The sequence below is a fragment of the Typopeltis vanoorti genome, chromosome 14 (genome assembly GCF_054136105.1).
Source record: "Typopeltis vanoorti isolate ZY-2024b chromosome 14, IOZ_Tvanoo_1.0, whole genome shotgun sequence".
NCBI classification, from domain to species: domain Eukaryota; kingdom Metazoa; phylum Arthropoda; class Arachnida; order Uropygi; family Thelyphonidae; genus Typopeltis; species Typopeltis vanoorti.
The window spans coordinates 51,444,278-51,459,146 of record NC_143562.1 but is presented as its reverse complement, the minus strand read 5'-3'; the positions used below and the strand labels follow the sequence as shown (position 1 = coordinate 51,459,146).

The following is a 14,869-nucleotide window of genomic DNA, read 5'->3' as shown; positions in this document are numbered from 1 at the left end:
ATAAAAGGCATTTGCTGATTATGATTATGTAACGAAAATTTTAAGCTTAAATTTCACGGTTCAGCCTCTTTTGATTTTGCTTCCATGCAAGATCATATTTACATGCGAATTTACAATTGCACTTGCAACAATATTGGGCAATGGATCATTGAAATACTTTAAAAATATCATTGGTTCTAAATTTTATGATTATTTTACAAAGAACCATTGATTATTTACAGATGTTTATACAGTCAAAAGTGTGAAGAAATAAAATTTTTTTCAAACTTTCTTCCAGAACTTTTTAGAAAGTCTGGTTGATATAGTGGTTAGAGTATTCGCTCACCAAAGAATGCTGAGGCTGCTAATTTGAATCCCACTGTAAGTGTATATGCTTGGAATTTTCTTTAGGTGCGAGAAAACTATTACCTTTATGGAGGACTAAAATGGCTTGGGAAAGTTCCATGTTTATTCTCTGGAGCAGGCTTTCCAGACTAAGCAAAAATTAAATACAACAACAAAAAAATTCCTAACCTGTCCATGGTATTTCAGTAATGTTTTCTAACATCTTGTCGGTAGGAGTCAGTTAAAAAATACAACTAAGGTATAAGATATGATATGTTTATCATTGTGCTGAACAGAACAGAATTTGAACAGAATTCAAATTTGCTATTCAGAGACTCACAAACAATATGATTTGTGAGTCTCAGAATCCACTAATATTTGGAACTCAGAGCACAAAACATCAAAATATTAATTCTGATAATCAAGTATATGGAATGTTTAGACAACTGCTCTACCTTTTTGAATTCGGAAATAAGAGCATAGGAGACAATGTGCAAAGAAGAGTGTTAAAATGATATCTGGATTATGGAATACTGATTTACTGATTATGAAGATAGATTGAGAATTTGTAGACTGCAGACACTATCAAACAGGAGAAAGAGGGGTGATATGATCGAGACTTACAAACTTCTGAAAGGGTCATACAGGATTTCAGTTGATGGATTTTTTCAATTTATGGAGGGTGAGGAAAGAACAAGAGGGCATACTTGGAAGCTGAGGATGAATGCCACCAAGAAGGAGGCGAGGGCTATTTTCTTTCAGAGGGTGATGTGTGATTTGAATAGATTGCCATTGGATGTTGCGAGTGCAAGCAGTGTAAATAATAATAATTTCTACATATAGCAGGGTGCTTTACTTATTACTCGCTATGCATTGGCACATGCCATTATAATGCATCAATGCTGGAAGCATATATCATTCTCTAAAATATTACCATGCGTTTGAATATTCATAATTGCGATTAGAACTAAAGAACCAATCATTTGTCTATGTGCATGTGTGTGTGTATGTGTGTGTGTGTGTGTGAGGGTGATTAGTCTGCGCAGTTAGCCACTCGGCTATGCGCTTCAGAACCATATGCCTGGGAAAGGAGTGTCCTGAGTTCGAATCCCTTCGCTGACGTAAGGAGCTTAGGATCCTTCTTTGATATAGGCCAGTTAGATGGTCTGAGTGTGGACTGGAGGGTTTTTCTTCCCAGTTTATCTGGTGTTTTTCATTCTGCAACCAGGTAAACTGGCAGTTATTCTGTACACAAGGATAAGGTTAACCACCTTATCCTTGTGTACGGAAGCAGTTAAATAAATAGAAAACTCTCTATACTGGAAGGTAAAAGAGGGAAAAAAGGAAGAAGAAAGAAAAGAATAGATAAATATACTTTCTTCTTTTCTTCATATACCGGATGATCCAAACGTAACAGAAAAATTAAAAATTCAGTAATTCGAAAAGTATAGACAGTAGAACGATGCGTTTTTCACAGAAATGCACAGAAAGACATGGATTTTTTTTAATAACGAAAAATTTTATTACTAGAATAGTTATATTTGCCACCGACAGGTGGCGCTTCAGTTGTGTCAGTAGTTTGTGCAGTGGCGCAGCACAGTTCGCAACGCACCTAGGATTACAAATGTTCAAAGTGACAGCTGTCATTCATGAGAATGGACGTCAGACGTGGCATGACACCCTGCACAGCATCGAAGAGGGTGTCAGCTGTAATTCCTGTCACATGATGGTGAATAGCTTCTTTCAACATGGCCAACTAAAAGTGCTTTATCTCGTAACGATAACATGCCTCACCTTAGCAGAACGTTTAACGTCAGTAATAAACGTTAAATGCTGAAAGTTTAACTTCAGTATTCACTACATCTGAAACTTATGTACATCACAGTTCAAACAGTGACAGGGAACAGCTCAGAGACCTCTGCAGCACCACTTGTCAGTGACAAATGTAACTATTCTGGCAATAATATTTTTCGTTATTAAAAAAATCCAATGTCTTTCTGTGCATTTCTGTGAAAATCGCATCGTGCTACTGTCTATACTTTTCGAATTATTGAATTTTTACTTTTTCTGTGACTTTTGGATCACCTGGTATATACTTCAAAGTCAGATTGGTTTATCACTTACAAGCAATATGATTAATTGCTCAATAATATGCGCTTTTTCATTTCACTGTTACTAACTGATTTTGATGCATCAGTACGTTCAACCATTTCGTATTCAATACATTTAAGGCCGTTTCAGCAATCACTGTTCGGGAAACTATGAAATCTATGGAGTCCAGAAAATATTATCGTGGATTGGGTCTCTGACATCCAACAATGAGAAAATACAGTCTGTCAGTTTTGGCTATTTTCCTATTTTGGTTGGGGGACCAACAAACGTCTCGGGAAAAACCAGAGGAGTTTGGGTTTTCTTTCGATTCATCCTTACATTAATGTCATCGTTAAATGATGACATTAATGTAAGATAATTGGCTCGTTTTGTTTAAGTGAATGGATTATGTTTTCATCATCATCACAATACAAAATACCGTATCAAACAGGGTAAAATGCATACTTAAACAGGCAAAGATGGGAAAATATATATATACCAAGTACACTTTAGAAAAATAATATTTTCTAATTTATTTTGAATGCTTTTCTGTCTGGACCATTCAAGCTCTAATATAATTAACAACAATAATGATAATTGTTATTAAGAATTCATTGATTTTAAAGAAAAAAGTGTCAAAATTTCCATAATAGTCGAAATAATGTTGCTCTTGATTGATAATACTTTTTTTCTTTCCCAGTATGGACCCTTCAAAAACCTGGAGATCACATTTTGCAAATCACCACAAATACCGCATGGACAAACATGAACAAATTCGTGTCGTCGAAAAAATCATCACTTACCCTGAAAATCAGGTGGGTTTATAATAATAATTTATTTTAGGCCTAGAGAGGAATGATATTAAATTCTTTTGAGACAGAAAGAGAGAGAGAGAGAGAGAGACGCGAAATATCACTTTCTTGGAAGATATTCTTGTATCAGTGCATACAAAGTTCAAGATTAATTTAGTCAAGTGGAGTTTTTATTCCACTGCCCGAAAAAATCTAACAGAATTCACAAAGCAGTTTTATTATTACATTATCATGGGATGGGGAAGTAGTGTACCATGCTCCTGCTTCTAAAATCCTTGAGAACTATGAGCTTGGTTTTTCTTCACATTCACCGATTGTATTCAGAAAATTAAGGACAAAAGAGCTGTCCTCACTTACTCCTTCAGGGACAAAACTGTTTTAAGAAATACTCATAATCAATTTTCTGATATGTGTTTGCATTATTATTAATCTCCTATCAACAACTTTCCTTCAAATTAGTCTATTACATGTCAGCACTCCAATATTGTCATATCTAATATTCTATACTTCTGGAGCACTTCTGACTGAATCGTGCCGCCTAAACCTTGGTCTTACTCAGGGTTTTTTTCTTGCCATCAAACACCTGTTTTGCTAACGATTCCTCACTTTCTATTTACGTGGGTCATACCACGTTAGATTAACTCTGTTGACACATTCTAGAATGCTAATGTCAAGTTAATGGTATCTTTATTTTCAATTATTCTGCCACTGACGCCATCTGTTCACTCCCGAATTTTTCTCTGAATTCTCACGTTTGTGGTCTCCAATCTTTGATCAAGTGTTTTATTTCTAACCCAATCCATAAATTCAAAATGGTTAGAACATTTTCTTGTATACTGCTAGTTTGGTATTTTGGCTAATTTCTTACTTATTCCATATAGATTTATTCAGCTGGCTACCCACCATACCAGATTTGCTTATTTCAGATTGCCGATTTCCAGATTTAACTTGCCATCTTCACTAAAAACTGTGGCTAAATAGCTTAAATATTTTGCTTGTTCTATAGGCTCTCCATTCAGAATGCAGTTGATGTATCCAGGGTTTCTGTCCATTTTCATAGTTTTGGTGTTTTTATTGCTGATTTTCATAACAAATTTTTTACTGATGTCATTCAATTCAGTCAGAGAATCGTGGACACTTGCACAATATGTGTTTAGAAGCGCATCATCCGCATAAAGCAGATATACGTTATCCTTGTCTTATTCCTGATTTAAAATCACACCATCTTCATGTACATTGTTCAATTCTATTTGCGGACATATTGCGCTGTATAATATTCCATTTACTTTATATAATTGTAAAGTTTAAGTATAAAGTTTTGATGATTTGGTGCCTAGAGAAAAACGTTTCGCTTAGTGCCTTGACATATGCTTTTACCATATTTACAAAAGTTAAGTACAGATCCGCGTCATATTCCCATGATTTCTCAGCTGTTTGTTGCAAAGTGTAAATCTGATACAACCTCTATTTGGCCTGAATATAGACTTTTCTTCTCCAAGGTTCTGTTTCAACCTTTCTCAAGCTCTTTTCAACTATCATCATCATCATCATCATCATCATCAAATTCATACCATGTATCATCAAAGGGTGAACAGGATATGACAGTACTACATGAAAAACTTACACCATTACTAACTTCCTATCTGCAAATTTCCTCCAAATTAATCTGTTACCTGTCAAAACCCAACATTATCAGATCTTACATTTCTGTCTTCGAAGGCACTTTTTACTTTATCGATCCACCTACATCTTGATCTGGGTCATTTCCCTCCGAACCTGGCAATAAACATTTATTTTGCTAATCTTTCCCCTCCCATTCTGTTTAAGTGACTATACCACAAATATGGAAATATTAAATATTTCCATATTTAATTTACCATCTTCAGAAAAAATCGTCCCTAAGTAGCTGAAATGTTTTACTTGTTTTATAGGTTCTCTTTTCACAATGAAGTTCATATTTTCAATGCGTCTGCCTATTTTCATTGTCTTTGTCTTGTTATTGCTAACCTTCATACGAAATCTATTACGACAGTTATTCAAGTTAGTCAGGGAATCTTGCAGAAATGTAGCGGATTGATTTAGAAGTATAACACATCTGCATGAAGCAAAAATTAATATCTCCAATTTTGATATCAGGTTTAATACCACTTTCCTTCATAATGTGATCCATATAGATAACGAATAGCAAAGGGATTAATGTACATCCTTCTCTGACACTCGATTTAACATTAAACCATCTTCCTCTATTTCCTTCAATTCTAACTGCTGACTTACAACTCAAATAAAGACTAAGTATTGCTTGATATAATGCCCAATTCACACCATGCAACTGTAGAGTTTTGAATAGGTTTTCTCTTGGCACATTGTCATATGCCTTTTCCAGATCTACAAAACTTATATACAAATGTTTGTCATATTCTCATGATTTCTCAACTATTTGTCATAAAGTTAAAATCTGATCCTCACCGCCTCTTTATGGGCTGAATCCAGCTTGTTTTTCACCAAGCTTCCCTTTCACAGTCCATCTCGTCGGGTTCTCAAGTATACTTGCATAAATCTTACCAGGAACACTCAGAGGGAAATACCTCTGTAATTCTCACATTCAGTTTTATTTTCCTCTTTTTGTATCTGGGTACTAAGGGAATATTTTCTATAAGAATTCTACTCCGATCATCTGGAATGAATTCCTCCCTCTGTCCAATCCTTCAGAACTATGCAGTGCAGAAACTGTAAGAACATTTATTCTTCCATACTTGAGCATTTATGAGCAATGTCATCTACTCCACCTGCCTTTCCACATTTCAGGCTTTTGATGACTTTTTCTACTTCAAGTACGGATGCGTATTACTATTTACGTCTGCTGAGTGTTATTTAGCACTGTGCTGTCATCACTGCTTGTTTCATTTAGCAATTTTTCAAAGTAATTACTCCATACATCAAGGATATCTTTTTTTTCCCAGTTTTTATGTCATCTTTATCATCTCTAATTCCTTTTACAGCACTTTTCCTCGATTTCTGAGTTTTTTTAACACTCTCCAGAATATCTTACCTTCTTGATATTTGTTTGCTATGTTCTTAACAAAAGTCTTCCCATGACTTTTCTTTCGATAGTTTCACGCAGTGTTCAGCTTTCTTACATTTGTCTCTGTATTCTCCAAGAGCACAAGTTCATTTATTTGCCAGGAACTTTTCATATGGTTTCTTCTTTTCCTTCACTGCCTATTTAACTTCCTGAATCCACAATGGAGTTCTGAATTTTCTATCCTTGCAGACAACCTCTCGATGCCGCTCTGGCTGAATCCACCTCAATGTTTTCTTCAGGATTTACTACTAAATCTCCAAGGTTTGGTTCCTATCTTCAAACGTTTTCATTTTTTCTTGAATAATATTTGTGTATTTTTGTCTACAGTTCACATCTGAGAGCTCAATTTTATTCTCTTTAAAACTTTCTTACATGTTCTTGTTTTCACTATGATCAATTTTATCCTGCTCAAGGATAAAATTGATCATAGTGAAATAGTGATCGCTTCCAAGTTCAAATCCTCTGTATACTCTGGTGTCCTGCACCAGGGATAAAATATCACTATCAACAATAACATAGTCAATGAGACTTTTCTTATTCCTTGCCTCTTCTCCATGTGAATTTATGCACATTTTTATGTTGAAACACGGTGTTAGTAATAGCGAGTCAATGTCTTGAGCAGAAATCCAACAGGTATTAGCCATTAAACAGTTCATTTTGGGTCTAAGCTGTTAAAACTGAGAACTTTTATTGTTAAAAGACCATAAGATTTAATGATTATAAATACAACGAGCCAACAAGTTTCACTAGCAAATGTCTAGCATTTTCAAGGCTGTACTGGTGTGAAAACAAATGCATCAAGTTACATGAAAACATACACTTTAGTAACTGTTAGGTTGTTACATTTGATAATTCCTGTTTGATGGCGTGCATGCGTTCGAATGCTTCAGTCAGAATTCGGTACATGACCACATGTTGTGTAGTTTTTCGCATATTGTAGTTCTGTTGAGCTGTGAGAACTGATGAGATATTTCCATATGTCTTTAAGAATAGCACCTTGATTTCTATTTAAATTATTGCCTGTGCATAGCACTACTGCTGCTTCTTTGAAAGTTCTGTGTCTGTAGTCATTCTCAATGTAAGGCATAGAACTGTTTTTCCAATCTATAACGTGATTTGATGTTGCGAAATGATAAGCTAAACCAGATGTCATGATTCTATTGTGATTGACACCTCCCACGTGTTCCTTCTGTCTTATTTCAAAACTTCTAGATGTCTGTCCAATGTAAGAAAGGCCACACTTGCATGAAATTTCATATACTCCAGGAAATTTGAAGAAAGGTACCTCATCTTTAGGAGATCTTAAGCCTTGCCTGATCATAGTAGTTGGTTTTAAAACCACTCTGATGTTATGAGCTTTTAACATTTTCGCCAATTTTGTGGAAACTGAATTAATATATGGAATGACAGCTGTGGACACATATTCGGACTCCGTTCCACATTGTTGGGGATTGTCTTTAAAAAGCAATTTGTTTAAAATGTTAGAAGGGTATCCATTCAGAGATAGAGTGTTAGCTATTTGTGACAGTTCTCTCTGTACATCTCCTTCTTTCGAAATAGACCTTAAGGCTCTATTACGGAGCATATGAATGATGCTGTGTTTTTGTGATCTATGATGGTTGGACGAATAATGTAGATATCTACCTGTATCTGTGGGTTTCTTGTAAATGGACAGTTGGATATTGTTATCTTCTCTCCTCACTAGTATGTCAAAGAAGGGTAGTTCTTTGTTCTTTTTCAGTTCCATAGTAAATTTGATCTTATATAATGAGTTGGTTTTATTAAGAAACACGAGGTTTTCCGTGGTATTCTTCAAGATGATGAACACGTCATCGACATATCTCCACCAAATCGACGGTTTAGGTGAAATGGTGGAAAAAATATCCTTTCAAGTTTTTCCATAAATAGGTCTGCGCATTGTGGTGAGAGAGGACTACCCATGGCCAGACCTTCCGATTGTTTATATACTATGTTATTTACTTTGAAGAAATTTGATTTCAGGCAATGATGAAACAACTGGTGATGTCCTGAGGGAAGAGATCTTTTAGAATGTTGACCACCTCTACGACCAGTACATTAGTGAATAAGGACACTACATCTAAACTAGCCATAATGTCAGTTTGTCATATTTTGATTTTTTGCACAAATGTCGAGTTTTTAATGTAGGTCTCTGTTTGTCTAATTTTTCCTTTCATTAAATTTGCCAGATGCTTTGCTAGTAAGTACGTAGGTGAGTATCTTCCATCAACTATTGGACGAAGTGGTACGTTTTCTTTATGAATCTTCGGTGCCCCATAAAGGCGTGGAGTAATAGGGTGTAAGGATTTAAGTTGTTTTTTTAGCGCATCCGACCAAGCGGTCATATTGCGGATAAGAGCGTTAGTCTCCAGGTGATTACTCATGATGGGATTTTTATCTAAGACTTGGTATGTGGAACTATCTGCTGGTAACAAGTTTATCTTATTAAAGTCATCTTTCGAGTTCAGAATAGCTGTTGAATTTCCTTTGTCCGCTTTGGATATTATTATGTCTTTGTTATGTAAATTACGGATTGCTTTCTTATCATCTGGAGTAGTATTAGGTTTTGTTTAGGCAAGAATAATCGTACTATTGAATCTGATAGTATTTGCTGTAGCCTCTGGAAGATGATAAAGACTTTTTTTTATACCACATATGAAATCCATTTATCCTTAAAAAGGGTTTTAACTTTTCTATCACCCGCAATTTTATTCCTAAAATGGATTTCATTTTGCCACTGCTTCTTTCATTTAACCATCATTCAAAGTTTCATTTAATCATCTTTCAGAAATATTTCGTCATTAGATTACTCTTTCCACCTTCCTTATATTTATTTTCTATATTCTTATCGTCTTTTCATTTCTTTTATTTAGCTACTTTTACACACAGCTTTCCTCTTATAGTTTTCTCCGTATTTCGAGGGGAACTGCGGATTTATTTGCTAGGAAAATTTGATAAATTTCTTCGTTTCCAGAACTGCTTATTTAACTTCTTGTGCTCTCCAAGGCATTGTTAATTTTCTATCTTTGTAGACAAATTTATCATACCTCCTTAGCTGAATCAGTCAATGTCTTCTTCAGAGTTTGCTACCGAGACTCCACAGTTTGTTAATAATAATATTAATAGTTAATATTACAACTGTTAATAGTATTTTTTAGTATTTAGTATTATCTATTTATATATTTAGTATTATTAATGTTGATAACTGTGAGAAAATGTGTTATTAATTATTCATTAAATGTATAAAAAAACTTGTGATTAGAGTAAGGCTTTCCCACATCTTAGATAACCAAACACAGTCATTCCGATTTATATTCAGACAGTGACGTAAGGCTTCAGCACTTTTTAGTTTTCAAACTGCTTTAGATTTTCTCCAATAATGATTGTATAGTAGAGACTAGTTTACCTGTAAAAGCTGTTGAACTTTAATTCTTTCTTTAACATTTTCTTACATACAGTGCTTTTCAATATATCATTTTTATCCTGCTTAGTACCAAGTAATGGTCACTTGCAATTTCAAATCCTCCGTAGTCTTGGAGTTTGAATCAGCATAGATATTGCTGTCAACAATGATGTTGCCAATGACAATTTGATTTATTGTCTTGTCTTCACATGAACTTGTGCACATCTTTGTGTTGAAACACGGTGTTAGCAATGAATAGTTCATGTCCTGAGCAGAAATACAGCAAATACTATTATTATTAGCTTTTCATTTTTCTCTAAATTTTCCCAAAACGTTCCTATAGTAGACTACCACTGGAATATATGTGACAAATTAATCTTAAGTCACATGAAGGAATTGAGTAATATTTATTTAAAATATTACATTGTATATTTCAGTCTAATTAGTACAGGGCCATCATCAGTGCCAACAATAGTTAATTACAAGGTAGAGCACAAACAATGGTTTGATTTGAAGCAGTAAGAGCCACGTGATGTTAATAGTTAATATTATAACTGTTAATGGTATTTTTTAGTATTTAGTATTATTTACTTATATATTTAGCATTAGTAATGTTAATAACTGTGAGAAAATGTGTTATTAATTATTCATTAAATGTATAAAAAAAGGCTTTCCCACATCTTAGATAACAAAACACAGTCATTCCGATTTATATTCGGATAGTGACGAAAGGCTTCAGCACTTTCTTTAAACCAACACAAATGAAGTATGTTTCAGACCATAGGTATTGTGGTCTGATCAATCCCGTGCTGTGCCACGCTGATTCCTGGTGCTAGTGTAAAATTGATGTTCTGGTATTCTCTTTTCTACTCAGTATTCAGTTTGTCAGAAGCAAGAACGATGATAGAGAAATGGAACTTGGTAGATACTATGAAGAGCCTGAGGAGGACATTTATCTTTGGAAGATGGATAAAAAAAATGATAGGTAGCCACTAAATTGTGTTTCTTAATAATTCTGCAAATGGGTTCTGAGATGCCAGAAATGTACATACATACATACAGAAATGTACAGAAACTTAACATACATACATATATAACTTAAAATTGTTATTTGAGCTGATTCTAGGAATTCAAAAGCTGTTGTTGGTCCCTTCTGAGAAGCCATTGAGTTTCATATGTATGCTTTTGGAAGTTTAAGAGTTCTCATTGTAATTGTTGAAGCATAGAACGTAGTGCGAGCATTCCAGTCTTCTGTGAGGGATGGTGATTAGAATGCTGATGAATATTGTATCCAATGAAAGCAGGCTTTTGAATTAGAATTAATCTGATGGTTAATGGAGGAGAAGAATATCAAAAAAGGATAATTTGTCTTTTTATATATTCACAGTAAATTTAATTCGTGGATGTAGACTACTTATAATGAATAAACAAAGTTGGTAATGTTTCTTCATTATGGGACCAGATCACACGAACGTCTATTTAACGAACCCAAAATGAAGGCTGAGAGTATATGGATGAGAACAGGATGTCTTCTAAGCGTACTAAATACAAGTTTTCAAGAGCAAGAGGTTGTCGACTTCCCATGGTAGTTCCTTTAACTTGACAGTAAAACTAATTTTGAGAAACAGAATATTCAGAGTGAATAACAAAGTCCAATAATTTCACTATATCCTGTAAAAGTGCTTCTGAAAGTAGATGTCTCAGAAAGCCATAGAATCTCTCTTCACTAATGTACTTCAAGAGCTATATTAATGAAGAGACATTCTATGAGGAAACTAACCATTAATCAGATTGTAAGGAAACATTTTTATGAATGAATAGGAATTACCAATCTGAACTTTTCATAGGTGTGCTAAAAAGTTGGCAGTGCAATAAAATAGATGGGCAACTGAAAAAAGAGGGATGTCTTCTTTATGTATCTTACGTAGGTTACAGAACCTAGGGGTTCTAGCAAAATAAATTTTTCTATAGTCACCATCTAGTCCTACAATTTTATCTACTAGTGAGTTTAGTTTTCTTAAGTCGTCTGTTCATAGGGCTATGATCCAATTCCTGTAATGCCGATAAATTCAGTAATAAAAGAGTTCTTTCTTTCATAATCTGCAGTATTCATAACTACTGGGGATTTCTCCTGTCAGCTTTCGTAATAACAAGATGACTACTTCATCTTAAGAATGGTAAAGCTTTAATTTCAGCAAAAGAGATGTTTGCAGGTTGAAGCTTTGATTTCAGCACTGGAACAATTGCCTCTCATTATCAGGGAGTCTTATTCTAATCACACTTCACCATAAATAATAATAATAAAAAAACTAGTTGTTTCTTTTTTAAATACAGTTAACGAATAATCATTTAATACAACGTGTCCTGAGTTATACATTGTATTATTTCATGTACATCACACAGATCTATTTCAAATTAATCCATGGTTTGCATTTTACCTTGTAATGAGGGCTGACTCTACCGACAGTGCAACACATGCATTTGCACTGTCGGTTGCAAAATTGGCCTAAAGTATACGAAAAATGAATCATAAGAAAGTCATTTATTCCTTCTCTGTTGAAACCAGACTTCAGGATGTCGTCAGTTAAATTTTTACATAAGACTTCATTGTACTGTGTGTGTATATACTGTATATATATATATATATATTTTTTTTTTAAATTATAATCATTTAAAATAATATAATATTATGTTACGTTTAATATCGCCTGTCAGTGTTAATATGAGACGAGGTGGCAAGTTAACCTTCAATCTTGCATTTATTTCCGATTCCACTGTTGGCCGTGAGATGACCTAGCTTGAGGTTAGAATACGTGCATATTTATCAAAACTGCTTAATGAAAGTACAGTAATATATTCTTAATGAATATAAAATTACAAGATTATATTATATATAAAATTTAGGAATGACTGAATTAATTTGAAAATTTGTACGTCACATGATCGTTATTCTGTCTTCCATGTGCGATTTCCGTTGTTTCTTATTAGTAAGCGAGAATCCGACCAGTCCACAGTGCAGTGTTAACATTGATGTGATAACAGTCTTTTCGTGTTTACATTGGGATGAGCCCAGGGAAGGCAGCCGATCCTGAAGTAATCGTCAACGATACTTTAAATCCGGGAGTTGTCTTTCCACAAGCAGCGAGCGTAGTCTTTCAAAACTAAAGCTTATTAAAACTTATTTACAATCCAAAATGGCAGAAACTACATTGGAAGGTCTTGCCATGATTTCAATTGAACATGAAATCGGTTAGAAATTAGACTACAATAGCCTTATTTGTGATTTTGCGAATATGGAAATAGGAAAAGTTTCGTTTTAAATTTACATTTTAACAGTGAAAATGTAAATTAACTTATTTTAAGACATGGCAAGTGTTCTAAAATATAAAAATGAAATATATTTACCATAGCTACGTGTTTGTGATTTTGCTGTTCTTCATTCTACATGACGTGATGACCATTACTTACATGCAAGTTAATATACTATTATACATGATTTTCTTTTAATTCCGACGAGTATACTGGTCATTTTTTAGAAATTATCACGTTTTGGGTAGAAGAGTATACTCGTCATGTGAAAAAATAAATTACATTTTGTGACAAAAATTAAAATGTATATTTCTCTTATTATTATAAAAGAATCTAATGATAATGATTTTTTTGGATTTTTTTATGAAAATATTGTATTCAAATCAAATAAAATACTATTGCACGCAATTCAAATCATTTTTTGTGAGAACTGTGTAAATGGCGCCTAATTTTCCCCAGACAATAATTAAAACTCTATGGAAAATCTTTTAAAAAAAGATCGCACTCCTAATTTGTAGGGTTTTTTTTTAGCAAGTCGAATCCGATTTTTTATAAACTATAATCGTACTCCAAATTGCTATACTTTTTTCTATTGGTGGATTTTTCATGATTTTTAAAAAACAATATTTTTATGGTTGTGTTGATAGTATTTGTGATTATTAATGAATTTTGGAGCAATAAAATGATTGATTTTTGAAATAAATTAACCTTAAATAATTGCCACTTTGTTATACTTTAATTACAATTTACAGCAGGTGCATTTACTCTGCGTTTGACGAGTATACTCGACTTCACTTGATTTTAATTATATGATTTTAAGCATATGTTTGTTACACTTGTGACAAAGAACCCTGATGTGTTAGCAGTAGGGTTCTGTTTATAAAATCTATATTCTAAAATACTTGATACCTGTTTTTTAACCAGTGTTTAATCTGTGGATCCCTATATGTCTAGAACATTTCAAACGTTCTAATCAAGATGAGAAAAACTGCTCTCCTAAAGACTGGAATTTTTCCTACAAAAACTGCTGGAAAACATGCAATTTATAATATGCATAATATTACTATCCCTCTTATTCCTAGTTTCTTTGGCCATAATCCCAACTGCAGTTATGGAAAACCCTTGCAATTCTTCTTTTCAACACTGAAGTTTCCAATTCAAATCACAGAATGATTTGAAAGTTAACAAATTAAGGACTTTTTTTAAAAAAATTGATGTGAGAACTGAATACCATTTCATTAGACTTCAAGTGATGGAAAGGTTAGTGGACTATTGTAATACATGGTTAGAGGAACGATTTCAAGATAAAACAAGAGATAAATTCATCTTGTTTATACTCCATCATACTGTGTTTTTAGACATTTCGCTCTCTACCATCACAAAACTATCACTTCCATAAGAGCAATGAAATGGTCAAAGATACTTTATGAATTCATTTTTCTGTATTCAGATAGTGAGGAAAGAAATGTTTGGTGGTGTGTCTGATAAAACTGAGTACATAAAACTGAATAACAAACTACAAATAAGAAATATTTATTTATAGTTTCTGTATTCGGCTTTGAAATAATGGTGGATTCAATATCCACTTATTTTTATAATTTTCGCATCGCCGAAATAAATGCTTTTGGCTCTTTATGTTAATAAATACTTTTACGTATCACCTAAGAGTTCACTTACGAAAAATACACCTCACCAATACTTCAAGTTCCTTTGTATTGAAAGAGAGTTTTTGTTCTCTTAGGTTTCTGCCTGAGAGAGCATTTTGACCCAAGGGGGAGGGGATTCCGGCATGGGCCATGTGGGGCTTTGTCGGTGGATGCTTTTTCCTGT

The 14,869-nt window shown here is 33.7% G+C and overlaps 1 protein-coding gene across 1 annotated transcript in view; it reads left to right on the top strand.

Annotated features, from left to right (window-relative positions):
• The window catches only part of LOC150099468 (chymotrypsin-like elastase family member 2A), a 56,615-nt gene that overhangs the window by 23,576 nt on the left and 18,170 nt on the right, over positions 1 to 14,869 (top strand). Inside the window, exon 6 of the mRNA XM_090404224.1 lies at positions 3,116 to 3,230. Within this exon, the coding sequence (XP_090260350.1) occupies positions 3,116 to 3,230 (115 nt within the window). The remainder of the gene's footprint in view (positions 1 to 3,115; positions 3,231 to 14,869) is intronic.